General features: G+C 34.3%; 2 protein-coding genes and 1 long non-coding RNA gene across 4 annotated transcripts; 2 read left to right on the top strand and 1 right to left on the bottom strand.

Annotated features, from left to right (window-relative positions):
• The first annotated feature begins 8,110 nt into the window (after positions 1-8,110).
• Positions 8,111-16,191, top strand: LOC133698530 (phospholipase A I-like). Of its 2 annotated transcripts, XM_062121479.1 has the most exons (18): positions 8,111-8,840; positions 9,483-9,630; positions 9,961-10,039; positions 10,150-10,303; positions 10,390-10,599; positions 10,687-10,932; positions 11,029-11,191; positions 11,289-11,549; positions 11,637-11,758; positions 12,044-12,205; positions 12,407-12,599; positions 12,698-12,834; positions 13,238-13,376; positions 13,595-13,801; positions 13,904-14,375; positions 14,469-14,685; positions 14,795-14,884; positions 15,535-16,191. In XM_062121479.1, the coding sequence occupies exons 1-18, from the start codon at positions 8,319-8,321 to the stop codon at positions 15,985-15,987; spliced, it is 3,975 nt and encodes a 1,324-aa protein (XP_061977463.1). In that variant the 5' UTR covers positions 8,111-8,318; the 3' UTR covers positions 15,988-16,191. The 2 variants fall into 2 exon arrangements, with proteins under 2 accessions (XP_061977463.1, XP_061977464.1); XM_062121480.1 differs by lacking the exons at positions 8,111-8,840; positions 9,483-9,630 and having other exon boundaries at positions 10,139-10,303.
• A 2,310-nt stretch (positions 16,192-18,501) lies between these two features.
• On the top strand, positions 18,502-21,188 carry LOC133698533 (uncharacterized). The gene is made up of 3 exons (XR_009843154.1): positions 18,502-19,252; positions 19,821-19,996; positions 20,151-21,188. It is a non-coding gene; the product is annotated as an uncharacterized LOC133698533 (long non-coding RNA).
• Positions 19,828-21,635, bottom strand: LOC133698532 (probable serine/threonine-protein kinase PBL23). Its single transcript, XM_062121481.1, has 3 exons — positions 21,127-21,635; positions 20,560-20,951; positions 19,828-20,391 (listed from the first exon to the last, which is right to left on the bottom strand). The coding sequence occupies exons 1-3, from the start codon at positions 21,353-21,355 to the stop codon at positions 20,110-20,112; spliced, it is 903 nt and encodes a 300-aa protein (XP_061977465.1). The 5' UTR covers positions 21,356-21,635; the 3' UTR covers positions 19,828-20,109.
• Positions 21,636-21,727: the final 92 nt, after the last annotated feature.

Here is a 21,727-nt window from a genome sequence, read left to right on the forward strand (position 1 = left end):
GATTTAAAGTCAGATAAAAAATTTTTGAGGAACAGAATCCGACAATAAACTGATTAGTCAAAGTGAGTCTCCTGATCTGATTCGTAAACTGACAATGTTGAACATCCCTATATGATTGAGAGTCTGACATAAAAACAATGGGTTATAGGACCCAATAAAGGTGCATATCAATTCTTGAACATGTCATGAATGATAGAATATAGCTGGGATGGTCAGATGTTGCGCGAAATCGAGTCAAAATCAAAGTCTAAGTTGGAACAAAATTCGTATTACAATAGAATTGCGATAGCAGCAGAATTATTTTTTAGTGCAAATTCTGAGGGATTTATCCAAACTTAAAGATCAGATAAAGAAGAGACGAGTTTAGCATCACGAAGATTCCTGATTAATCTAAGAATCCTGATGATTTCAACAACGAAGGGGAAGGATAAAGAGAGCAAAAAACAGTTGAAATAGAGTTCGAAAAACATTTCTTTCTTCTATGCTTTTGTCAATTTTTCATCAACCATGAACTAAACTCCTACATTTGGTTCAAAAGGGATATACACCACCTCCAGCATGTGGGGCCCAAAAATAAGTAACAATACTAGATATAAGCATCCCTAATAGCCTCTGGGACGTATGGAGGTTTGAAATTCCTCCACACAACCATATCTTCCTAGCTTGGAAGACCTTTATCTTTTGCATATTTCTTTGATTTGTTATGCGCCTCATACTAGAAATCATGCAACCTATATGATAGAAATAAATTATCAATTAAGATAATGAAAAATAAAATTTAAACATTAAAAAAAGCATAGTTGAATCGATGACATTTCAAGTAAAATCATAGTTATTAAACTTAATTTAGTTTGATAGATTGATCCAAAAAATCTGCATTCTGGAGCTTGTTTAACAATGGTTTTTAAGTCGAAAAAAAAATAATATGGTAAACCTTAGTTTTATTTACCTAAAATTTTAGTAACTCGATTGATTTAAACAAACTCCACCTAAACCTAGCCAATTAATACTAAAAAAGAATTATTAAAAAAACAATATAATTTTTTTTTATTTCTGAACCAGATCTACAGCTAGGAGCAAATGTAGACATTACCATAAATATAAATTTGTAGTCGCATTTATGTTCTTACCAAGAAGTGAGGAAGTGATGACATTTATACTAGTAGCTAGTTCACATATTTTATTCCATTATGAATTGTTTTTATTATAAATAAAATTATTTTGATATAATGATATTAAAAATAATTTTTAAAAAATAAAAAATATATATTATTTTAATATATTTTTAAATAAAAAACACTTTAAATTATAATTATTATTATAATCTCAAATAAACACTCAATATTGGACGGTGGATGAGGTTCACGGGACAAAATTTATGCCCTAAGCACCATTAATGCCGAGCCCGTGCTATATGCAATTATCCCCTTAAAGCAATTTGTTTCTCAAGAAAAATGAATCCATTGATTCTCTCAATGAAAACCACTCTCCCTGGCCTTTAATGCAAGGTGGAAAAATTTAGTAGGGGAGGTGTAGAAGAGTTAAAAATCCTTAATGATTTTTATGCTTTTCAACTCAACGTGATTATTAAAATTAAATACAACGATAATTTATTGAAAAATCACTGTAACTGTAGGGAACATTAAGCATCTGCTTGCATTAGTTTGCGCGTATCTTAACTAATCTCACAGGTCCTAAAATTAACAATTATATAAACCTTCAGTGATCCTGAGATTTATAAGACTCAAACTGATAAATTATTCGATATAATTTAATAAAATATTTAAATATATAACAAATTAGACAGCTAAAGCGGCTAGAAGCAAAGTCATCGCACCATGTTTAATGATCAGGTTATGAATTTGTTGTGTTAATTTTAAAACTATGTTGTTTCGGTTTTTTAATTAAACAATGTAGTTTTGAATAAAATTAAATTGATATTGTTTTTTATAAAAATAAAATAAAAAAAATCCTTAAAATAACTTACTTAAATCTTGTTTAGGTTTAGATAAGTCAATTAAATATTGTTTACCCGATTTCAACCATCAATGAGATCTTAGTATTTTCGTCATTAAAAAAATAAAAATAAAAAACATTTTGAGGAAAAGTTTGCTAATTTTCCATAAAGTCTCGTTTGGCGTGAAGTGGTTGACTTTTTCAGTTTATTTGTTGAAAATCTAATCCAAACTCATATAGTAATAAAACTATCACTATGTTGTGAAGAAATTTTCAAAAAAAAATTAAAATTTTTCATTTATAAAAATAGTTTTTCAAGTTTTTTTATTGATTTTAATTATAAAAAAATATAATTTGTAGTAAAAAATTAATTTTCTTATCAGTGAGGTTATTTTTTGGTTTGATAGAAACACATGTTTTTTTTATATAATTATCATGATTTTTTGAATAAAATCCTAGCATAATTAAAATAAATATTCATAAAAATTAAAATATTTTAAATCAATGAGGAAAAAAAATAGAAGAATTACATTTCTCTCTCTCTCAATTCGTTTTTGCGACTTTGCTGAGCTAGAAACCCTTGCCGTTGTTGGTTGTTTGTTTATTCAATCTTCTCATCGGAACATGGGAAAAAAAAATGAAGGTAAGTCGTTTATGCAAATCAAGATTTTGAGTGGCATGTTTGTAAGTTTTTTATGTTAAAATAGTGGGTAATTGTTAAAATAATGTCATTATGAACTTGATTTAATTAAGAAAAACAAATAATTCTTAATTGATTCTATAAAAAATTCTATAAAAAATGTGTTTTCAGCTTGATAATCGACAACATTATGTTTTAGCAATTTTTATACTAAATATGCATGGTTTTATCCAAACCCCTCAAATTTATCAAATAGGGTTACTACTCTCGAAGCTCTAGAAACCTGATAAGTTAGTTTATGGATTTATTATTGATAATATTATGTGATCTATTAATGTTTTAACTATTTTTTTATACTAATTATGTATGTTTTGTATTGAGATCATGTAAGCCCCAAAATCTATCAATGAATAGTAACCCTAATTGATTTTTTTTCTTTTTTTCTTTTTTAGGGGGGAGGGGGGGTTGAGTTTAATTATTATGTAATTTGAGGGTTTAGACCTGTTTATAAATGCAGTATAAGTTATTTTTTAAAGTGTTTCTTGTTTATAAATGTATTAAAATAATATTTTTTTAAAAAAATTATTTTTAACATCAACACATTAAAATGATTCAAAAACACAAAAACAAAATTAATTTAAAATTAAAAAAACTTTTAAAAACATGATCACATCACAATACTAAACAAGACATTAATGTGTTTAATTGTTGTGTAATTTTAGGCGTCGCTTGACATGTTTTATTGGTCATAACTTGTAATTAAAGTTATTCTTTATTTTATTTTTCTAATGTAATGTAAATCTTAAACCTTAAGTATAGCATTAATATGATTAGGTATGCTTTAAACATTCTTTACCATTATGTAATTGTGGTCGAAGGTGATGGAAATATCAAGAATTGTTAAGCAATTTGTTATAAACATCAACTTAGTGATATTTTTGTAAATATTAAGACATTATAGCAATGGCTAGTTTTTCAAAATAATAGTCAACGACCAAGTTGTGGTATTTTTGTTGTTTCGAGCACTTTCTCTCTTCTTAACTTTTTTAATGACATTATTTATTTTCTCTCCACTTCTAGGGACTGAAAAGTGATAAAACTAAAGTTTGGAACCACAACATAATACTACATGGATGAGAGATAAAAAAATAAAACTTGGAGGATCAAATGAAACTTTTACGTGGTTTGTGGAAAGGGGCTTTGTTTCTACGTTGATGTGAATATTGCACTTCAAAATCAGTTACTTTCTTTAAACTTTTAACTACCACACAGCCCACTGTATATCGAAAATGAGGCAATCAGCTAGCTAGCTAGGCTGGCACTGGTCTTGACACATGGGTTCCAGTCCTGTGACCTAGCTAGCTAGGCTGGCACTGGTCTTGACACATGGGTTCCAGTCCTGTGACCTAGCTAGCTAGGTTCCTTTCCCGTGAAGATTTCCTATAGACTACTGGGATTGAACCAGCAACAATTAATGAAACATTTGACACCTGTCAAAGATATTCTCAAACTCTTTCGAAATACATCTTGACAAAGGTTTCTTTATGGTCCTTGACATTTACATTGTCGGTTTTAATCCTTTCATATAAAAACTAAACATTCTAAAAAATATATATATCTTTTATGTGCCAGTGGATGAAAAAATCATGATATAGAGCTTGTCTTATATTGGTTAAACTGAAAGAAAAAATAATTTAATTAAATTTAATTGGTGTATGATTAAATTAATTAAATAAATTCAAAATAGATAAATAATTTTTTTAAAAATAAATAATATTATTTTGATAAAAATAATTAACCCGATCATCCACAAGATAACTGAACGCTTTTCACCCATATCCTTCTCTAAGTTGGTTTAGAGGTGGAGTTTAACAATTATATGTTCAAAAAAAAGAGAGGAAGAGAGAAAAGCCCATGGAATCGCCACAATTAGGTAATGTATTGAGCCGATTTTGACTTTAATAAGTGGATTTCAACCTCTCAGGTTCTTCGACAGTGGTTTTGAGGTATAATACTAAAAAAAAAGTAGATTAAAAGTTTGATATAAGAACAAGAATTGATATTTTAATTGATTAACTTTTCTTTCTTCAAAACAGAGTTAAAAATGGATTTTTTTTAGGTTAGAAATAGGTTTCTTAAGGTCTTTAGCATAGATTTAAGGTATTTTTTACTATAAAAGAAAAAACAACAATGTAGATTTATAGCAAAAGTGTCTTTCTGAATACTTTCGTGTCATTAGATAAGATAACATGAACAATGCGTTGAATACCTAATTTTATTAAAAAAATTTAAAAAATTGTCGCCCCCCCTCTAAATTTCTCTTTTTTTATTTTTTTTCATGCTAAAACATATTTATTTTTTATCCAAAATATTATAAAACTTAAATATTATTTTTTGTAATAAAAAATAGAAAAAATATTTTTTATTTTAATCCCTTTATGAATTTAAAATAAATAAAAGTACAAAATTTGCATATGCATTAATAAGTTTTTATAACAATACAAAATAGTTATTTTTTTATATTTGTTTTCATAAAAAATTCAAAAAAAATTTGATGTATTTTAAATGTGTAATTTCAGTTTATTGTAATATTTAATTATATATGATATTATTGAAGTATCCATATCTATCCATGTGTATATGATATAATTTTTTTCCAACATAAAAAAAATGCTAAGGTGATGAAAGTATTTCTAAAAGAAATTGAGACTTAAATCATCTTCTTGATTGGATTTAATAAGTTCGGTAAATTTCATATTTTTTTTAGTTTTTTTTTATTCTAAAGGTAAATCTATCTTTTTACTATGCTAAAAATATAAAAAGATGAAAAAGCTTCTTTGGACAAGAGCTATATATATTTTTGTTTTTAAAGGTACCATAGTTATTTTACCATGCTAAAGTCAATTGTATAGACCAATTCATTTTAATTAATTTGCTAATGACCAATGGATGTAAAAAAAAAACAATAGTACCCCCATCAAGTAGGTCATTGTGTTTTGTAGAGAAGGGCAAACACATAAATACATTGTTGCAATCCAATGTGCTTTTTGTCTTAGGCTATAATGTATTCCTTCATGTGTGTGTGTTATTGATTGTATTTTTTCTTCTAATTTTTTTTTATGATAAAATGATTTTAGTAATTGATGTGTTGTAAGAGCTTGCATGGATAGACAAGAATTAAGTCATTCGATCATCTAACACTATCAAATTTAACAATTTTATTGATGGGAATTTCTGTCAATATTTAAACTCACAATCTATTAGTATGTATTTTACTGATAGGCTCACAGACAGAACTAGTCCATTAGAAAAACTTTCATCGGTAATTTCTGGTATGTCGGTAATAAATTTACAAATGGATTTACAAATAAAAAAATATGCCAAAAAAACTTTCATCATCATTTAAAAATTTCTGTTGGATTTCCTTCGAGAAGTTTGCTATATAACTGACAAAAATACCATGTGTGTATCCGTTAAAGCTCAAAACATCATTCAACTTCTTAGCGTCAACATCAACAAAAATATTCTCGGCAACATGAAAATTTGAATTTTCTTTTAAGTTATTAGATGGTGCAACTCAATATGGATCAACTAACTCACCAACTAACCATATTCCTATAAGAATTACTATTGTCATCTACAACTTTATACATGTTGCTAGTACTAAAAGTTGACCTAACTATCCTTTCTAACATGGTATTGTGAGGAACATATGGTTTTTTGTGTGCATACCAACACAAATATCTCTCAATGAGCCCCCCCTTTTTATTTTATTTTATAGAAGATGCATCATTATAACATCTGGATCTAGAAAGTTTTTATTCTTACATCTCTTGCATGGATCATTGAATACTGTCTCCACTAATATTTCTCGGATTAGATAGTGTGTAATTAATAAAACCTTGAACCCATTACAATAATTCATCCTCCGCAACCCTTGGAGTGAATCTCGATACATTCATGAATGATCATCCATTGTTTATATCAAATCTATTTAAATAATGATGACACATGTATTAATACGTTAACTAAATAAATTTGCAAAAGTATTGGTTTAGCTCAAATTTATTTAATCTATTTTAATAGTTATCTTAATTCATTATCAATTATCTATATAAGTTTAAATTTTTACACATTTACCAAAAATTTCAACTCGGCAATAAAATTGACAAGGAAATAAAATGGACCCGTTAAATAAGCTATTATTTATTTCATTACAAAACATCTAAGTCAAAAATTCGATATAAGTTTCATTAATTTACAAACAAATATAATTTTACAAAATCTAAAACAAACCCTAACATGTACAAATCATAAATCTATACAACAAATTTGTATAAGAAAAAAACTATAAAACGAGTAAACATCCAAACAAAATGCATATACTACAAAAATATACAAAAATAATTAACATTTTAAAATTATATTCAAATAAAAAAAGAAAGGATTTGCTTACTTAAGGTGAAGAATCTTCAATAAAATTTGAATTAGAACATGGTTGCTGACAAATCAAGTATTGTGGTGGCCGAATTTTCTGTGAGAGGTTGAGGTGTGTTGAGACTGAGAGGGGTGGTTGTTTCTGTTGTTTGTTGCAGAAAAAAAATTGTATAAGGAGCAAGATAGATATGGGGGAAGCGAGAATATAATCAATTATCAAGTCATAAATTAATTATTACAGATAAATTTATGAATAAAATAATTTTATTGATCATTCCATTAATTATTCCATCGATAAAAAAAACATATCGCAGTACAATTTGCCTTTTTAATTTCACACTGTGAATGTTGTATATATATATATATATATATATAGAGAGAGAGAGAGAGAGAGAGAGAGAGAGAGAGAGTTAAGAACAACTCCAAAGGCTTGGATATGGCGTTGCCAGTCATCGTTGTCATGATGGTAGGTGGCATTGCAGAACAAGTCCTTGGCATTGCTTCAATACTCTTACTTTTTTTTTTCATCCATGGACTCGGTCACTTAGACCTCATCCATGGACTCGGTCACTTTGATATTTTACAGTATAGAATTCCATTAAAATTGGCTAAGAAAATCTAGTTTTCTCAAGAACATCGCACCTCAATTTGTGTATATCCAGATTTCTTTCATTAACCTTCAACTTTCTCTTTAACAGTGTGTTCTTCCCGGCTATTATTCTTCATGTTTCATCCTATAGAATATCAATACAAAAGAATTCATCTCATTTCCAACCCAAATTTACATGTTTTAAACAAGTTGTAAATCATTTAACAAAAACTCAACTGAAAAGATAAATTTAATCTCGATATATATATATATATATATATATATATCAAGCATAAGCATTTTAATAGTAATTATTTTTTAAAATATCTTTTACTTGAAAATTTAGGGAAATATTATTTTTTATTTTTTAAAATTTACTTTTGTTATTAACATTTTAAATTAATTAAAAATAAACGGGGCATGAGACGGTAATGAAAACTATGGTTAAAACCTAAAATAAAAATGAAATGAACAAAACGACGCCACGCCACTTGACCAAGTTTGCACGCCGAGTAACGAAAAAGAAATTGAAACCACAAGCTTCTTATTACCATTACAAGAATAGCAACGACTCAAGAACTCTCTTCTTCTTCAATTCATTGTAACACGATAATTCTATAATGCAACTCACTCGCATCTAGATCATGATCACGGGGATTCTTAACTGTCTGATCAGATCAAAATCAGATCACAACAATGTTCAGCTGGAAACGTCCATCAGAGGTCCTCCGCTTAACACTAAACTACGGAACCGAAGATTTCGGTGAGGAACTCAACCGTTCCTCCACATCATCCTCCACCGTCTCCTCCTCCTCTTCCACCACATTAACGCCTTCATCTTCGCCGCAGGAGATTGCGACGGAGGTCGCTGCGGAGGATGAGGAGCAGGTAGGGTTTAGAATTGAATTGGATTGGAATGCAGTGGATGATGAGGATCAGGTGGCGTTGAGGTTACAGTCGCAGTTGATGGTTGCGTTGCCTGCGCCGCAGGATTGTGTGACGGTGGATTTGAAGGCAGCGGAGGAGGAGGAGGGAAGAGTGGAGGTGGAGATGAAGGTGGAGAAGAAGAGAGAGGAATTGAGAGGGGTGCTTTTAGGTAAGAGTGGATCAGGTCAACAGAGTGATGGAGTTGGTGTATTGACTCGGTTGTTTAGATCTGATGGTGGTCGCCATTGGAAGACAGTTACTTTGCTCAGTCTTTCCGGTTGTGGATTGTTGGTGAGGACTCAAATGTTTCCTCTCCTGTTAGTTTTTTTGTTAATTTATGAAGTGAATGTTGACAGTAAGAAAGAAAGAATTTTTGATAGGCGAATGCGTGATGGATTTCTTTTCAATTCCTGCTAGTTTGGTTAAAGGATTGTTCTTCTATTGAATGATGAGAAAATGTGGGTTTGCATTATTAGACATGTTAATGCTAGAAAATGAAATTTACTCAGTTAAGCTTAGTTTAGAGAGATTATGCCGTTTTCTTTATTTAGAGTCTTCTGGTTTTGATGTTGGGGTTTTGCAATTTATGTTTTTGTCCGAGAGTGTCACGTAAAAGTTGGAACTTCATATTGCTATTTTGGGTTTTGGGAGATCTGTTGCGATAGTAATTTATTGTAAGTAGGTGAATGCATGATGATTTTTCTTTTTATTTCCGTGGGAGTTTTGGGAGGTGGGTTGGTGTTTGGATTAGTTTCTTTTCACTAGTTAGTTGGTGCTCTCTGTTAAAAATCTTCACTGTGAGTAAAATTAAATGAGTGATATAGCTACTCTTATAAGCTCAATGCTTAAAGCTAGGTGTGTTGTACGGATAAGATTGTTGCGTTTGCTTCTTGCTTATATTGTTTGTAACTGGACTTGGGTTTTTATCTGCAGACATTGCCAGCTGTGATAGTTCAATTGCCGAATCTTGAGAAGCTTTATCTTGATAATAATAGGCTTTCAGTTTTGCCACCCGAGCTTGGTGAGCTGAAGAATTTGAAAATTCTTGCTGTTGATTACAACATGCTGGTTTCAGTTCCTGGTAAGAATCTGATCGTAATATGCATCATCCAATAGTATTTATTTCTGGGAAAAAAAAAATATAACCTGCCTTTTGATTAGGACTAAAGAAGGTGTAGGCCATTATTTGTTTTATTTAACTGAAGAATTTGAAAATTCTTGCTGTTGATTACAACAAGCTGGTTTCAGTTCCTGGTAAGAATCTGATCGTAATATGCATCATCCAATAGTATTTATTTCTTGGAAAAAAAAAATATAACCTGCCTTTTGATTAGGACTAAAGAAGGTGTAGGCCATTATTTGTTTTATTTAACTTATTTGTTTGTGTGATCTTGGTTGGAATTCTGAGCAGTAGAACTGGGGCAATGTGTTGAACTGGTGGAATTGTCTTTGGAACACAACAAGCTTGTCCGGCCTCTTCTTGATTTCAGGTCATTTTATCAGCAAATTAGTATTACTTGGCTGCATTTTTCCTGTTTGATAGAGCTTGAAAAACTACAATTTGCTTCGAGCCTAATGTTTGTCTCCAGTTTAATGGCAGGGCTATGGCTGAGTTACAAATTCTCAGGCTATTTGGTAACCCTCTGGAATTCCTTCCTGAAATTTTACCTCTACACAAACTTCGACATCTGTCCCTTGCTAATATCAGGATTGAGGCTGATGAAAGTTTGAGATTAGTGAATGTTCAGATAGAGGTAGTGGTCATGTAGTAACTGTGAACTTTTTTTTTTCCTGGATGTCTTCTAAACTTGTTTAGCTAATTATTTTTTGGTAATCGCAGACAGAGAACAGTTCTTATTTTGGTGCATCTAGACACAGGCTTAGTGCCTTCTTCTCTCTCATATTTAGATTTTCTTCTTGTCATCATCCTTTGCTGGCATCTACACTGGCAAAGATAATGCAAGACCAAGGAAACCGTGCAGTTGTTGGGAAAGATCTGAATGCAGTGAGGCAGCTTATTAGTATGATGAGTAGTGACAACTGTCATGTGGTATGTTGACAATCCTTGCTATCACAAATGGAACCTTGGCTGTTTCTATGTTCATCTGCACACCTCTTATAGTTTCGACTCTTTCAGGTTAAACAAGCATGCTCTGCTCTATCCGATCTTGCTGCAGATGTTTCCATGGCAATGCAGTTGATGAAATGTGACATATTGCAACCCATTGAAACGGTACTGAAATCAGTTGCCCAGGAAGAAGTAATTTCTGTGTTGCAAGTTGTGGCAACCTTGGCATTTTCATCTGACACTGTATCTCAGAAGATGTTGACTAGGGATATGTTGAGATCATTAAAATTGTTATGTGCTCATAAAAATCCTGAGGCAAGTTCCTTTCTTTCTTTTTGTGATACACAACTGGTTTTTGTTGCTTCTGTACAATTCTGCAGGAAATTTAATACTGGATTTATCTTTCACCAGGTGCAAAGGTTAGCTTTATTAGCAGTTGGAAATTTGGCCTTCTGCTTGGAAAATCGATGTCTTCTGGTCACCTCTGAAAGTCTGCAGGACCTTCTGCTGCACATGACGGTTTCATCTGAACCACGCGTGAATAAAGCAGCTGCTCGTGCTTTAGCAATTCTTGGTTTGTATCTTGGATTTTTCTCATCGCTTTTCACCTGATCTTGAGATTGTCTAGCCAAACATTATTACAAGGGTTTGTCCCTTTTGTGCCTCTCTAGGAGAAAATGAAAATTTAAGGCGTGCCATAAGAGGGCGACCAGTTGCAAAGCAAGGACTGCGTATACTTTCAATGGATGGAGGTGGAATGAAAGGTCTGGCAACTGTGCGGATTCTTAAAGCAATTGAGAAGGGAACTGGAAAGCGAATACATGAGTTGTTCGACCTAATCTGTGGGACATCAACTGGTGGGATGCTGGCTGTTGCTCTTGGCATTAAGCTAATGACCTTGGATCAATGTGAAGAAATATACAAAAATCTTGGTGTGTATATGGAAGCATGTGTATTTCAGGATGTTTTATTTGCTGCTCACTTTTTTCACATTCTGTTCTGCAAATTTGCTTCTCAAGGGAAACTTGTCTTTGCTGAACCTGTGCCAAAGGATAATGAAGCTGCAACTTGGAGAGAGAAGTTGGATCAGCTTTACAAAAGTTCATCACAAAGTTTTAGAGTTGTGGTGCATGGATCTAAAGTATGGGCTATCCTTTTCTACATTTTTGCAACTTTTGCTTTTCTATTGTCCTGGTTTTTTTTCTTCATAAATGATATTAAAACATGTGTGACTATATTTTTTTACCAGAGAACATAAATAGAATTGCATCTTCCAGGAAACTGCAGAATGTTGCTCATGTTTTCAACTTATTTTTTAATATAAAAGGATATGATGATATGCTCATTTAATATCTGTATATGTATTACTTGTTTTGTTAAACACAGATGCTGTGGGAACAAAACACTATAACATATATTATTGCAGCACAATGCAGATCAGTTCGAGAGGCTGTTGAAAGAAATGTGTGCCGATGAGGATGGAGACCTGTTAATAGAATCAGCTGTGAAAAATGTTCCCAAAGTTTTTGTTGTATCAACTTTGGTTAGTGTGTTGCCAGCTCAACCATTTGTGTTCCGCAATTATCAGGTTTGACACTGAGAATTCTATTGCTTAACATGTTTAATATGGTTTTGATTTTTTGTTGATGTTGGCTATATCTCAAGAATTGTAACTTTTTAAATTTTGCTGCATAGATACATAATCATACCCGTGAGATACTTGTTGGCGGTGGTTTTGTTAATTTTCTTCTAATCTTCTCTCTTTCTCTCTTTTGGTATCAACATACAGTATCCTGTTGGAACACCTGAAGTGCCCTTTGCAATTTCAGAAAGTTCAGGAGTCCACGTGCTCGGATCACCCACTACTGGAGCCCAAGTTGGTTATAAACGCAGTGCTTTTATTGGTAGTTGTAAGCATCATATTTGGCAAGCCATAAGAGCATCATCTGCTGCTCCATACTATCTTGATGATTTCTCAGATGGTATGCTCTTGACATGCTTATTCAAGTTGAGATTCCCCCCTCCCTGTATAAGTTGACTGCATCAGTGATATTTTTGCTAACCAATGACAATTCAATAGATATAAACCGCTGGCAAGATGGTGCTATAGTGGCAAACAACCCTACCATATTTGCTATAAGAGAAGCACAACTTCTATGGCCCGACACCAGAATTGACTGCCTGGTGTCAATTGGGTGTGGCTCTGTTCCAACAAAGGTGATTCTCCTCATATGGGTCGTGGTTTTGCTTGAAATTTCTAAATCTGTGTGTTGCTATGTCCTATAATTTAGGGCATATGGGATCCACCATATGATTGTGTACACTAAGAACTCAATCAAATTCTTCTGAAGTATTAGAACTTTGGAAGCACTTAAAGTGTGAGGAGGTTGCATGAAATAACTAATGAAACTTGAATTAGAACATTGGAACATATTGTGCTTTATTTACAGAACACTAGAAGAATGTAATGCTATTTTTATTGATCTGCCAAGCTGTGGATGTTAGTGACCGAACTCTACTTCATGCCCATGTAAAGAAAGGGATTTGATTCTTCTTCTATTCTTTTTTATCAAAAGTTGCCACTTCATTTGATGATTCACAAAAAAATCTTTGGTTCTAGGTCCGGAAAGGTGGGTGGCGTTATTTGGATACTGGCCAAGTGTTGATTGAGAGTGCATGTTCTGTGGACAGAGTGGAGGAAGCTTTAAGTACGTTGCTACCCATGCTTCCCGAGATACAGTATTTTCGCTTTAATCCAGGTATACTCTAAGTTGACTGTTTATAAGAGCAAGATACAAATTGTTTTCTAACCTGCCTGTATTCTTTAAAGATATTATAATTTCCCTCCATCTTCTTCATATCTTAACAAGCTTTTCTTCTTCCTCTTCTTTCATACCTGAAAATTACCTTTAAAGACTAGTTTTAGTGAAAGAACTTGTAGTTCTAAGTCAGCATCCTCTATGGTTTGATCTTGCAGTTGATGAACGCTGTGGTATGGAGCTGGATGAGACTGACCCAGCTATCTGGCTTAAGTTGGAAGCTGCAGTTGATGAATATGTCCAGAATAATTCTGAAGCCTTAAAAAATGTCTCTGAGAGTCTACTTTTTCCCTATCAACATGACGATAAACTTTCAGAGGTTACGAAATATCAGCAATTTTCCAAGGCAAAGGTATCAAATACAGGTATTGATGCGCACATTCTCTTAAGTTGCTTTTCTCTTGCTTGCCTCATTTGGCATGCTCCTTTTTCTGAATCTGAAATCTTTTGGTATTTCACTATTTTAGATGAGAGTAGCCCCTCTCTAGGTTGGAGGCGTATGGTGCTGCTTGTTGAAGCTCTGCACAGTCCTGATTCAGGAAGGGTTGTGCATCATGCTCGGGCACTTGAGTCATTTTGTACCCGCAATGCAATAAGACTATCTCTCATGCATGCCACATCTGGAATTGCAAGAACAGTGCCAACGGGAACATTCCCATCCCCATTTGCATCACCTCTAATTACTGGAAGCTTCCCCTCAAGCCCACTCCTATTCAGTCCTGATTTCGGCTCACAGAGGATTGGCCGAATTGACATGGTCCCACCTTTAAGCTTGGATGGAGCTCAGTCTGGAAAGACAGCTTTATCACCGCCAGTGTCTCCCAAACACAGACGGCTCTCTTTACCTGTTCGGTCATTGCATGAGAAACTGCAGAATTCGCCACAAGTAGGACTTGTACATTTGGCCCTTCAAAATGATTCATCAGGCTCAATATTAAGGTGAACATGCTTCTCTGTTGTTTGACTTGCAAATTTTTTATTGATATTTAGTTTTAGCCGCTGTCTTAATGTGCTGAATGCTTGTTTCTATAGTTGGCAGAATGATGTGTTTGTCGTTGCTGAACCTGGAGATCTTGCTGATAAGTTTCTGCAAAGTGTTAAATTTAGTTTGTTGTCGATGAACCGTAGCCGCCATAGGAAGATTGCGTCACTTCTTGCTAATATTTCAACTGTTGCTGATTTAGTTCATTGTAAACCATACTTCCAAGTTGGAAATGTCATCCATCGTTATATAGGACGACAGACACAGGTATGTGTTAATGACTTCTTTCTTTTCTTATTAGATCATTCAAGCTGCTATTAGTAGGATACGCCAAATTATGAGTCTCCATTTTAATGTTCATTGCTACTTTCTGAAGGTCATGGAGGATGACCAAGAAATTGGGGCATATATGTTTCGTAGAACAGTTCCTTCTATGCACTTGACACCTGAAGATGTTCGCTGGATGGTATGTTTTGGCCTAAACTTGATTTTCCAATGTCTTCCTTTTGCCTCTACATATTTTTAAATTCTGGATGAACAAATGGTTGATGTTTGACAAATTAATTCACAACTCACCTTCTGTGGTTCTCTTGTAATGTTGGACTATTCCCAAAAGACCAACATCCACTAGGGGCGCTGCTGAATCAGAGTTTTGTTAGGAGTGATTTGGACAAAGTCTGCACTGCAGTGTTTTTCTCATAATTGTTTGCTCTCTGGACGTGCCCTTACCCTTGGCCTATATTTAATAATTTTTACTTTTCTAGGTCCTGGGCAAACCCTGCAGAAGGCATAAAGCTTTTGCATTTTGTAGAATAATTGAGCCACAAAGTCTCTTCTTTTTCCATATTGTTTTTCCAAATTGTCAAGTCATAAAAAGCATGATTAGATTTTTATATATTGGTTTATGTTTCTCTTAGCATAATTATTCTTCCTGACTTTCTCGAGTGGGAAATCAGGGCACTCTTAAGGGCTAACACAGAAACTGTTGCTTGAATTTTGTTGCTGTGTTGTGCCTTGCAAATGGTTGAGAAACGCCGATAAGAATACTGTTAATTCAATGTTGTTTTGTCTTTTCTAGTGATTTATGCAATTTCCTCTTGGCTTGTGAACATCTAGGTTGGAGCTTGGAGGGACAGGATTATAATTTGCACAGGGACATATGGGCCTACACAAACTTTAATCAAGGCCTTTCTGGATTCTGGTGCGAAAGCTGTTGTATGCCCTTCAGCAGAGCCCTTAGAAATGCCAGTGACATTAGTCCATGGATCAGGGGAATTCAATGTTCTAGAAAATGGGAGGTTTGAGATTGGAGAGGAAGAGGCAGAGGAGGAAGAGGAAGAGGCTGAGCCTACCAGTCCAGTGAGTGATTGGGAAGATAGTGATGCTGAGAAGCATGGCGACCGTTCTATTGGATTTTGGGATGATGATGAAGAGGACCTATCCCAGTTTATCTGTAAGTTATATGATTCATTGTTTCAGGAAGGGGCAAGAGTAGATGCTGCTCTCCAAAATGCTCTCGCTTCCCATCGGAGGCAAAGGTATTCGTGTCATCTTCCCGGTATACAATAGTTAGTTGGATACTAATACAAGAAAATGAAAATAAACCAAAAAACATGAGAAAAAAAAAAGCAGGAAGAGAGAGAGAGAGAGATGATTGCATCCATAAGTACAGAAATGAGCGAACATCCAGTTTTGAGGCATACAAGGAAAAAAAAAAGTTGTGTCATTCATTGCATGAACACAAGCAGATAATAAATGATCCCGTTTTTTCAATGACGAGCATTTAAATTTGTCATTTGCACTGAACTTTTACTGTTTCTGACCTATGCCAGCCTTCTCATTTCTAAGACCCAAATTCTGAGTTTACTTGGGCAGTTACATTGGTTATTTCTTGATTGCTTGGTTAATGTACAGTCCTCTTTAGACTTTAAGATCAGAGGGTTGTGATGAGCGGGTATGCCATGGGTTCTGTGGTTGTGTCATGCTTACTTACAGGGAATTGCTGGAATCAATGATCAGCTTTTAGATGCCATACTTGCTGATAACTTGGTGTCGAAGACATAAACCGGCACCTTGGATTTACTACGCGGAGCCTTAAAAATTCAATCCAAGTTTACAACTATATAGCAATAGAATATTGAAAACCGTGAGTGCCCACTGTGTTACTGCTGTAATTATGGTAGAAGGTATATTTTTGCCCCAGTAGAGATTATGATTCTGGATTTTGTTTTCATTGGTGACGTGAATTGATAGCTATTTTGAAGTGACTGGTTTTTGCGAAATGCAAAATTCTATGCGAGAAGACTGATGAGAATGACAGCTAAAAAGCAGGAAAGAGAAGCTCTTCAGAAAGGCAAAAAGACAAGGGAATGATGTAGTCTGTCTTGTTGCTTGTCTCTTAAGTTATGATAATAGAAAATTTTGGACTATTCTACACGATAGAAAATCATGGAGAGATTTGTGATGAATGCTGCGTTACAGGTTACATGTGATGCAATTCGTCATACCTGCACTTGGAACTAGTTGTTCCGTGTAGAAAAGAAATTTGCACGATGGAGATGCACACATTCTGCATGATTTCACCTCCATTTGCCCCAGTTGACTTGGGAAACTTGTAACTTAGTATGTGTTTGGGAATGCGATGTAAATTTTATTTTTTTAAATTTTGATTTTTTTATTTATTTAAAATGAGTTTTTTTATATATATTTTCAGATTGTTTTGATGTTATTCACATACCTTTAGAGTTTGATTTCAGCCCGGTTTTAATTTGAATTATTAAGATATTAACCAGATTAGATTAAATTTAATTAAATTTATGTGTTTTTAGATCAGGAGAAAAAGCTGCCATTTCACCAAATTGGATTGAGAGATTCATGTGAAAAAAGACGACAGAAGTGAGCTTGTGGAAATCTGTACCCCTTTCTTAACCACACCTTAACCACAACAAAGACAGAAAAATCTGGCCAATATGCACTGTGTCATCTCTATCACATTATCATGGACCGACACTTGAGTTCCCAAAAACCTGTAGAAGAAAGACATTCCATCTCAGAAAACTATAGACTTTATTCTGAATTGTCCCGTTCAAGATGTTGAAATTGATTTGAACTTCAAATGCCGCAATCGAGTATAATGGGGCAAGAAAAAACTTCTTTAGTGACATTAAAAGACACTCAAATAGGACTGTTTAATCATAGCCACAGGAATATCCTTAGATTAAAGATCTATCCTTTCTATTATTATGAATACTGTGTCAAAGTGTCCTTTTCCTTTACAAAATCAAGATATGATTTGTCGCCATTTCACATAACGCCCTCAATGCACAAAAGCGAAAGAAAGGAGGGAAGTCGACACCACCATACCTAAATTCCACTTCAAGTAATTTACCTAGCAAGTTCGTGAAAAAAAAACCCTTTTCCCCTCTGACTTGGGCATGAGAAAACGAGGGTTAACCTAACAAATATGACAGGAAGCCACAGAGCACAGCATGATTTACCCTGCCAGTGAAGTTTCAGCACAGAATAAGTAGATAAAGTATGCTTATCAAATGGTGCAGGTCCCACCTAAGAATAATTAGAATTCTAATTCAAATAGAAACTCGGAAATAAAGCTAAAAATCCAAAACTAATTAAGAAAATAAAAAACTATGATAGAACAGCAACTTCCCAGCTTAATTTAAAAACCATCCTGATCTTGATTGATTATAGTGAATTGATCTCATACAAGATTATTATATGGATCAAATTTGAGTTCGATCCAATTACTAAATAAAAAAATCATGCATGTTTTCATTAAATAAATTGTTCGACGCAACTATACTTCTTGATGGACTTGGAGCTATCCATCTAGTTCTAGTTCAAATACATACCTGTTAGACTGTTCACGTGTTCCAAATTAAATAAATTTGTATGTGATTGATTGATTGAAACCCTCGTGCATCACATTGACACGAGAAAAGGAGGGTTAACCTAACAATGATGACCAGGAAACCACAGAGCATGGCATGATTTACCCTGCCAGTAAAGTTTTAGCACACAATTAGTAGATGAAGTATGCTTGACCAAAGGGTGCATGCCCTACTCTATTCATAATGCGAAGTTTTTAAATCCCTTTAGTGGTCGAAGGGGTTAAAATGTTTATCAGTAAAGCATGCATATGCTTTCATTGCAATCACAGGATGAACATGATGGCTAATATCCCTATCAAATGCGCCAATTATGCAAAATCGCATGCTGTACACTTTAATAAAGAAGTTCGACAAGAGCTGATAAAAAAAAACCCAAGTGAGAGAGAGAGATTCCTCAGCTTTAAAGCAAACCCTTTCATTATATTTTTTGGCAAAGAGACAGGGCCACCACTTTCTGCAACCAGAAGCCTTCTTCATCACTTCAATCTTACTATATTATGCAATATAAAGCCAGTAACATTACCACCAAGTTCCCTGAGAAAATGGCTGCAACAGCTCCGGTTGCAATAGGCACGCGGGGTACAGTAGGATCACTTGTGAGGAAAGAAATTGAGTATTTCTCCAAGTTTGAGATAGACCGATGTCCAAGTTCAAGGAAACCTCAAGAGCAGGTGGCTGACATAGCTTCCAGTAATGGTCAGTCAAGGCCTAGTTTCTGGTCCTTGACGATGAGCTGGAAAAGGAAAAAGCGAAGAAGCAGCAGCGGATTCCTTCCAAGTATCTGTTCTGCTGTGGAAGTTGCTGACAGCAATAGGCTCAGTAGGATTCCTGGGTTCAGTTATAGAATCCTGAAGGATGATTCGAAGGATATGCAAGTTTAGACAATCTTTTAAAGAGCTTCCATGCTTTCTGACCTCTCTAAGCTGGTATGTGAAGCCACTGGGCCATGCTTTTTCTGATCCCATAACATTAGGTCCACAACTTCAAGTGTACTAGATTCTCTCTAGTCAGAATTATCTATCTATCAGACTTACGTTTAAGGGAATATGTCAGTCTCAGAGAAGAGCACAGGATCACGTTGGTAGATTTCCTGCCATGTGTTGCTGATTAGAATTACTATTTTCTACGTTTTCTCACCTGCTTTGCTTCATCCAGACATTACCATCATGCAGTAACATTTCATAGATGATAATTGGAGTTGCGAAATGGCATCCACAGGTTGAGTTTATAAGAATTTGGTGCATTACATATTGTGTGTACCAGATGAGGAGGCTAACAACAGTCACTCCTGCTATTTTCAAACCCCATCTCATATTTTTTATAGTTCCCTGGATCATACCAGACTTTAATTTTCAATTAAAATGTCGTGAAGTTAAGTTTTACTGTGTAAGGAGTACTGTTAAATTAATTAAAAAATATCTATGTAAAGTTAAGTTTTACTGTTGTTTGTGTACAGCAGAAACTGGATCATGTAGTTTCTAATTGAATGAACAGGCTGAGATTGATAAAGAAGAGCAAGCATTTATATCGTGAGAGAAATTATATCTACATTGGCATTCTGATGTTCTGAACGAACAACACTCCTGCAATTCTAGTGCCTGGACCTTTTTCCTGTGGCGAAAACAGTCCGTTTACATATTTACACACTTATGAAATACAGCATCTACGAGGTTTGTAAAATTAGTTGCACCGTAATATAAAAAGGCATTGAACTTTAAGCATATTGACAAAATTAATATTGATATTGAAATCGTAGAAGTAGCTTTTGGTTTCTGCAAAACAACTAAGCTTCTAGCTCTTCCTTGGCATTTCCTCCTTTCACAGAGTCGACGTAATGGATGCTTTCTGTTGATGCCATTGTAGCTTTTTTCTCCTCAGTTGGTTTGGTAAGAAATTCAAGTGCGGTTACGACATCAGCCATCAAAGGTCGGGCTTCAGCTTCTTCATGGACACACATGGCTGCTATTGCAAGAGCCTGATATAGACTCTTTTTTGGGTAGTTTCCTTCTAGTAATGGATCTGCCATTGCTGTAAATTTACTTCTGTCCTTCAACAGCGGCGCTGCCTACAATATGGAAATGTGAATCAATATCAAAAGGTCTGCACTCTGCACTCTGCACTCCCAATTACTCTTAAAACCTCAAAATTTGCAGCTTGTGTTCTATGCTACAACCCTGGCAGAAAGGAAAGATATAATCCTGACAACTTAATTGCAAAAAAATCATCAACATACCCAATGAATTAGGTTATGCTCTTCTGTTGGTCTTGACATATCAATAACTCTCCTTCCTGAAATTATCTCCAGAAGAACAACACCGAAACTATACACATCCGACCTTATTGTCAGCTGACCTGTCGTTTGATATTCAGGAGCACAGTAGCCATATGTACCCATCACCCTTGTAGACACATGATCCTTCCCTCCTGTTGGTCCCAACTTGGCAAGTCCAAAATCAGACAGCTTTGGATTGAAATCTTCATCCAATAATATATTTGAAGCTTTGAAATCCCGATAGATGATTTGAGGATCGGCAACGCCGTGCAAATATTCCAGTCCTTGGGCTGCTCCTGATGCTATTTTCATCCTAGTACTCCAGTCCAAAGGATCTTTTCCTGAAGGTAAATCTGGAAAGCAGAAGATGTTAGCACCATGAGTACAGAATCTACTGGGACAATTTGGATAGAAAAACTTCAAACCTGAGTTAAATCAAGGCAGTGCTTGAGCTGCCACATGACATGTAAACAGAAAAGAATTTGGCAAAACTTCTAGCCTAGGATATAAAATTTCATGTGGGCATACCAAGAAGGTGATTTTCCAAAGATCCATTGGCCATGAATTCATAAACTAAGAGTTTTTGATCACCATCTGCACAATAGCCAATCAGTTTGACAAGATTCAGATGTTTAACCATGCTTAACGTAAGGACCTCAGAAAAGAATTCTCTATTTCCTTGCAATCCTTTCCTGTCTAGCTTCTTAACAGCAACAATCTGAAGAAAAAGAAGAAGAACGAAACAAAAGAATTTCATTACAAGATGATCTAGGATAAAACATAGGCATGCATATCCTTAAAATACACAAGACTGACTTGATCAATGCTCTCAATGTATCCTTTATACACCCTTCCAAATCCACCTTCTCCCACTAGACAATGATGACTGAAATTGCTAGTTGCAACAGCTAGTTCACGAAATGTGAAAACCTGATTAATATTCTTCCTTTTGCTGGAGGCTGAAACATTGATAACATGATGAAATGATTAGCATTTATATATTACCAAAATCTCAGACTTGAAAACTCTTTATTCCATTGACAGACTTATTTTATAAGACATGTTCCCGACAATTGACAATGTTTTGCCTTGTTTTCCATAACCCTTGCTGTTCCATGAAGATCTGCTT

This window comes from Populus nigra, chromosome 7 (genome assembly GCF_951802175.1).
Source record: "Populus nigra chromosome 7, ddPopNigr1.1, whole genome shotgun sequence".
Classification (NCBI taxonomy): Eukaryota; Viridiplantae; Streptophyta; class Magnoliopsida; order Malpighiales; family Salicaceae; genus Populus; species Populus nigra.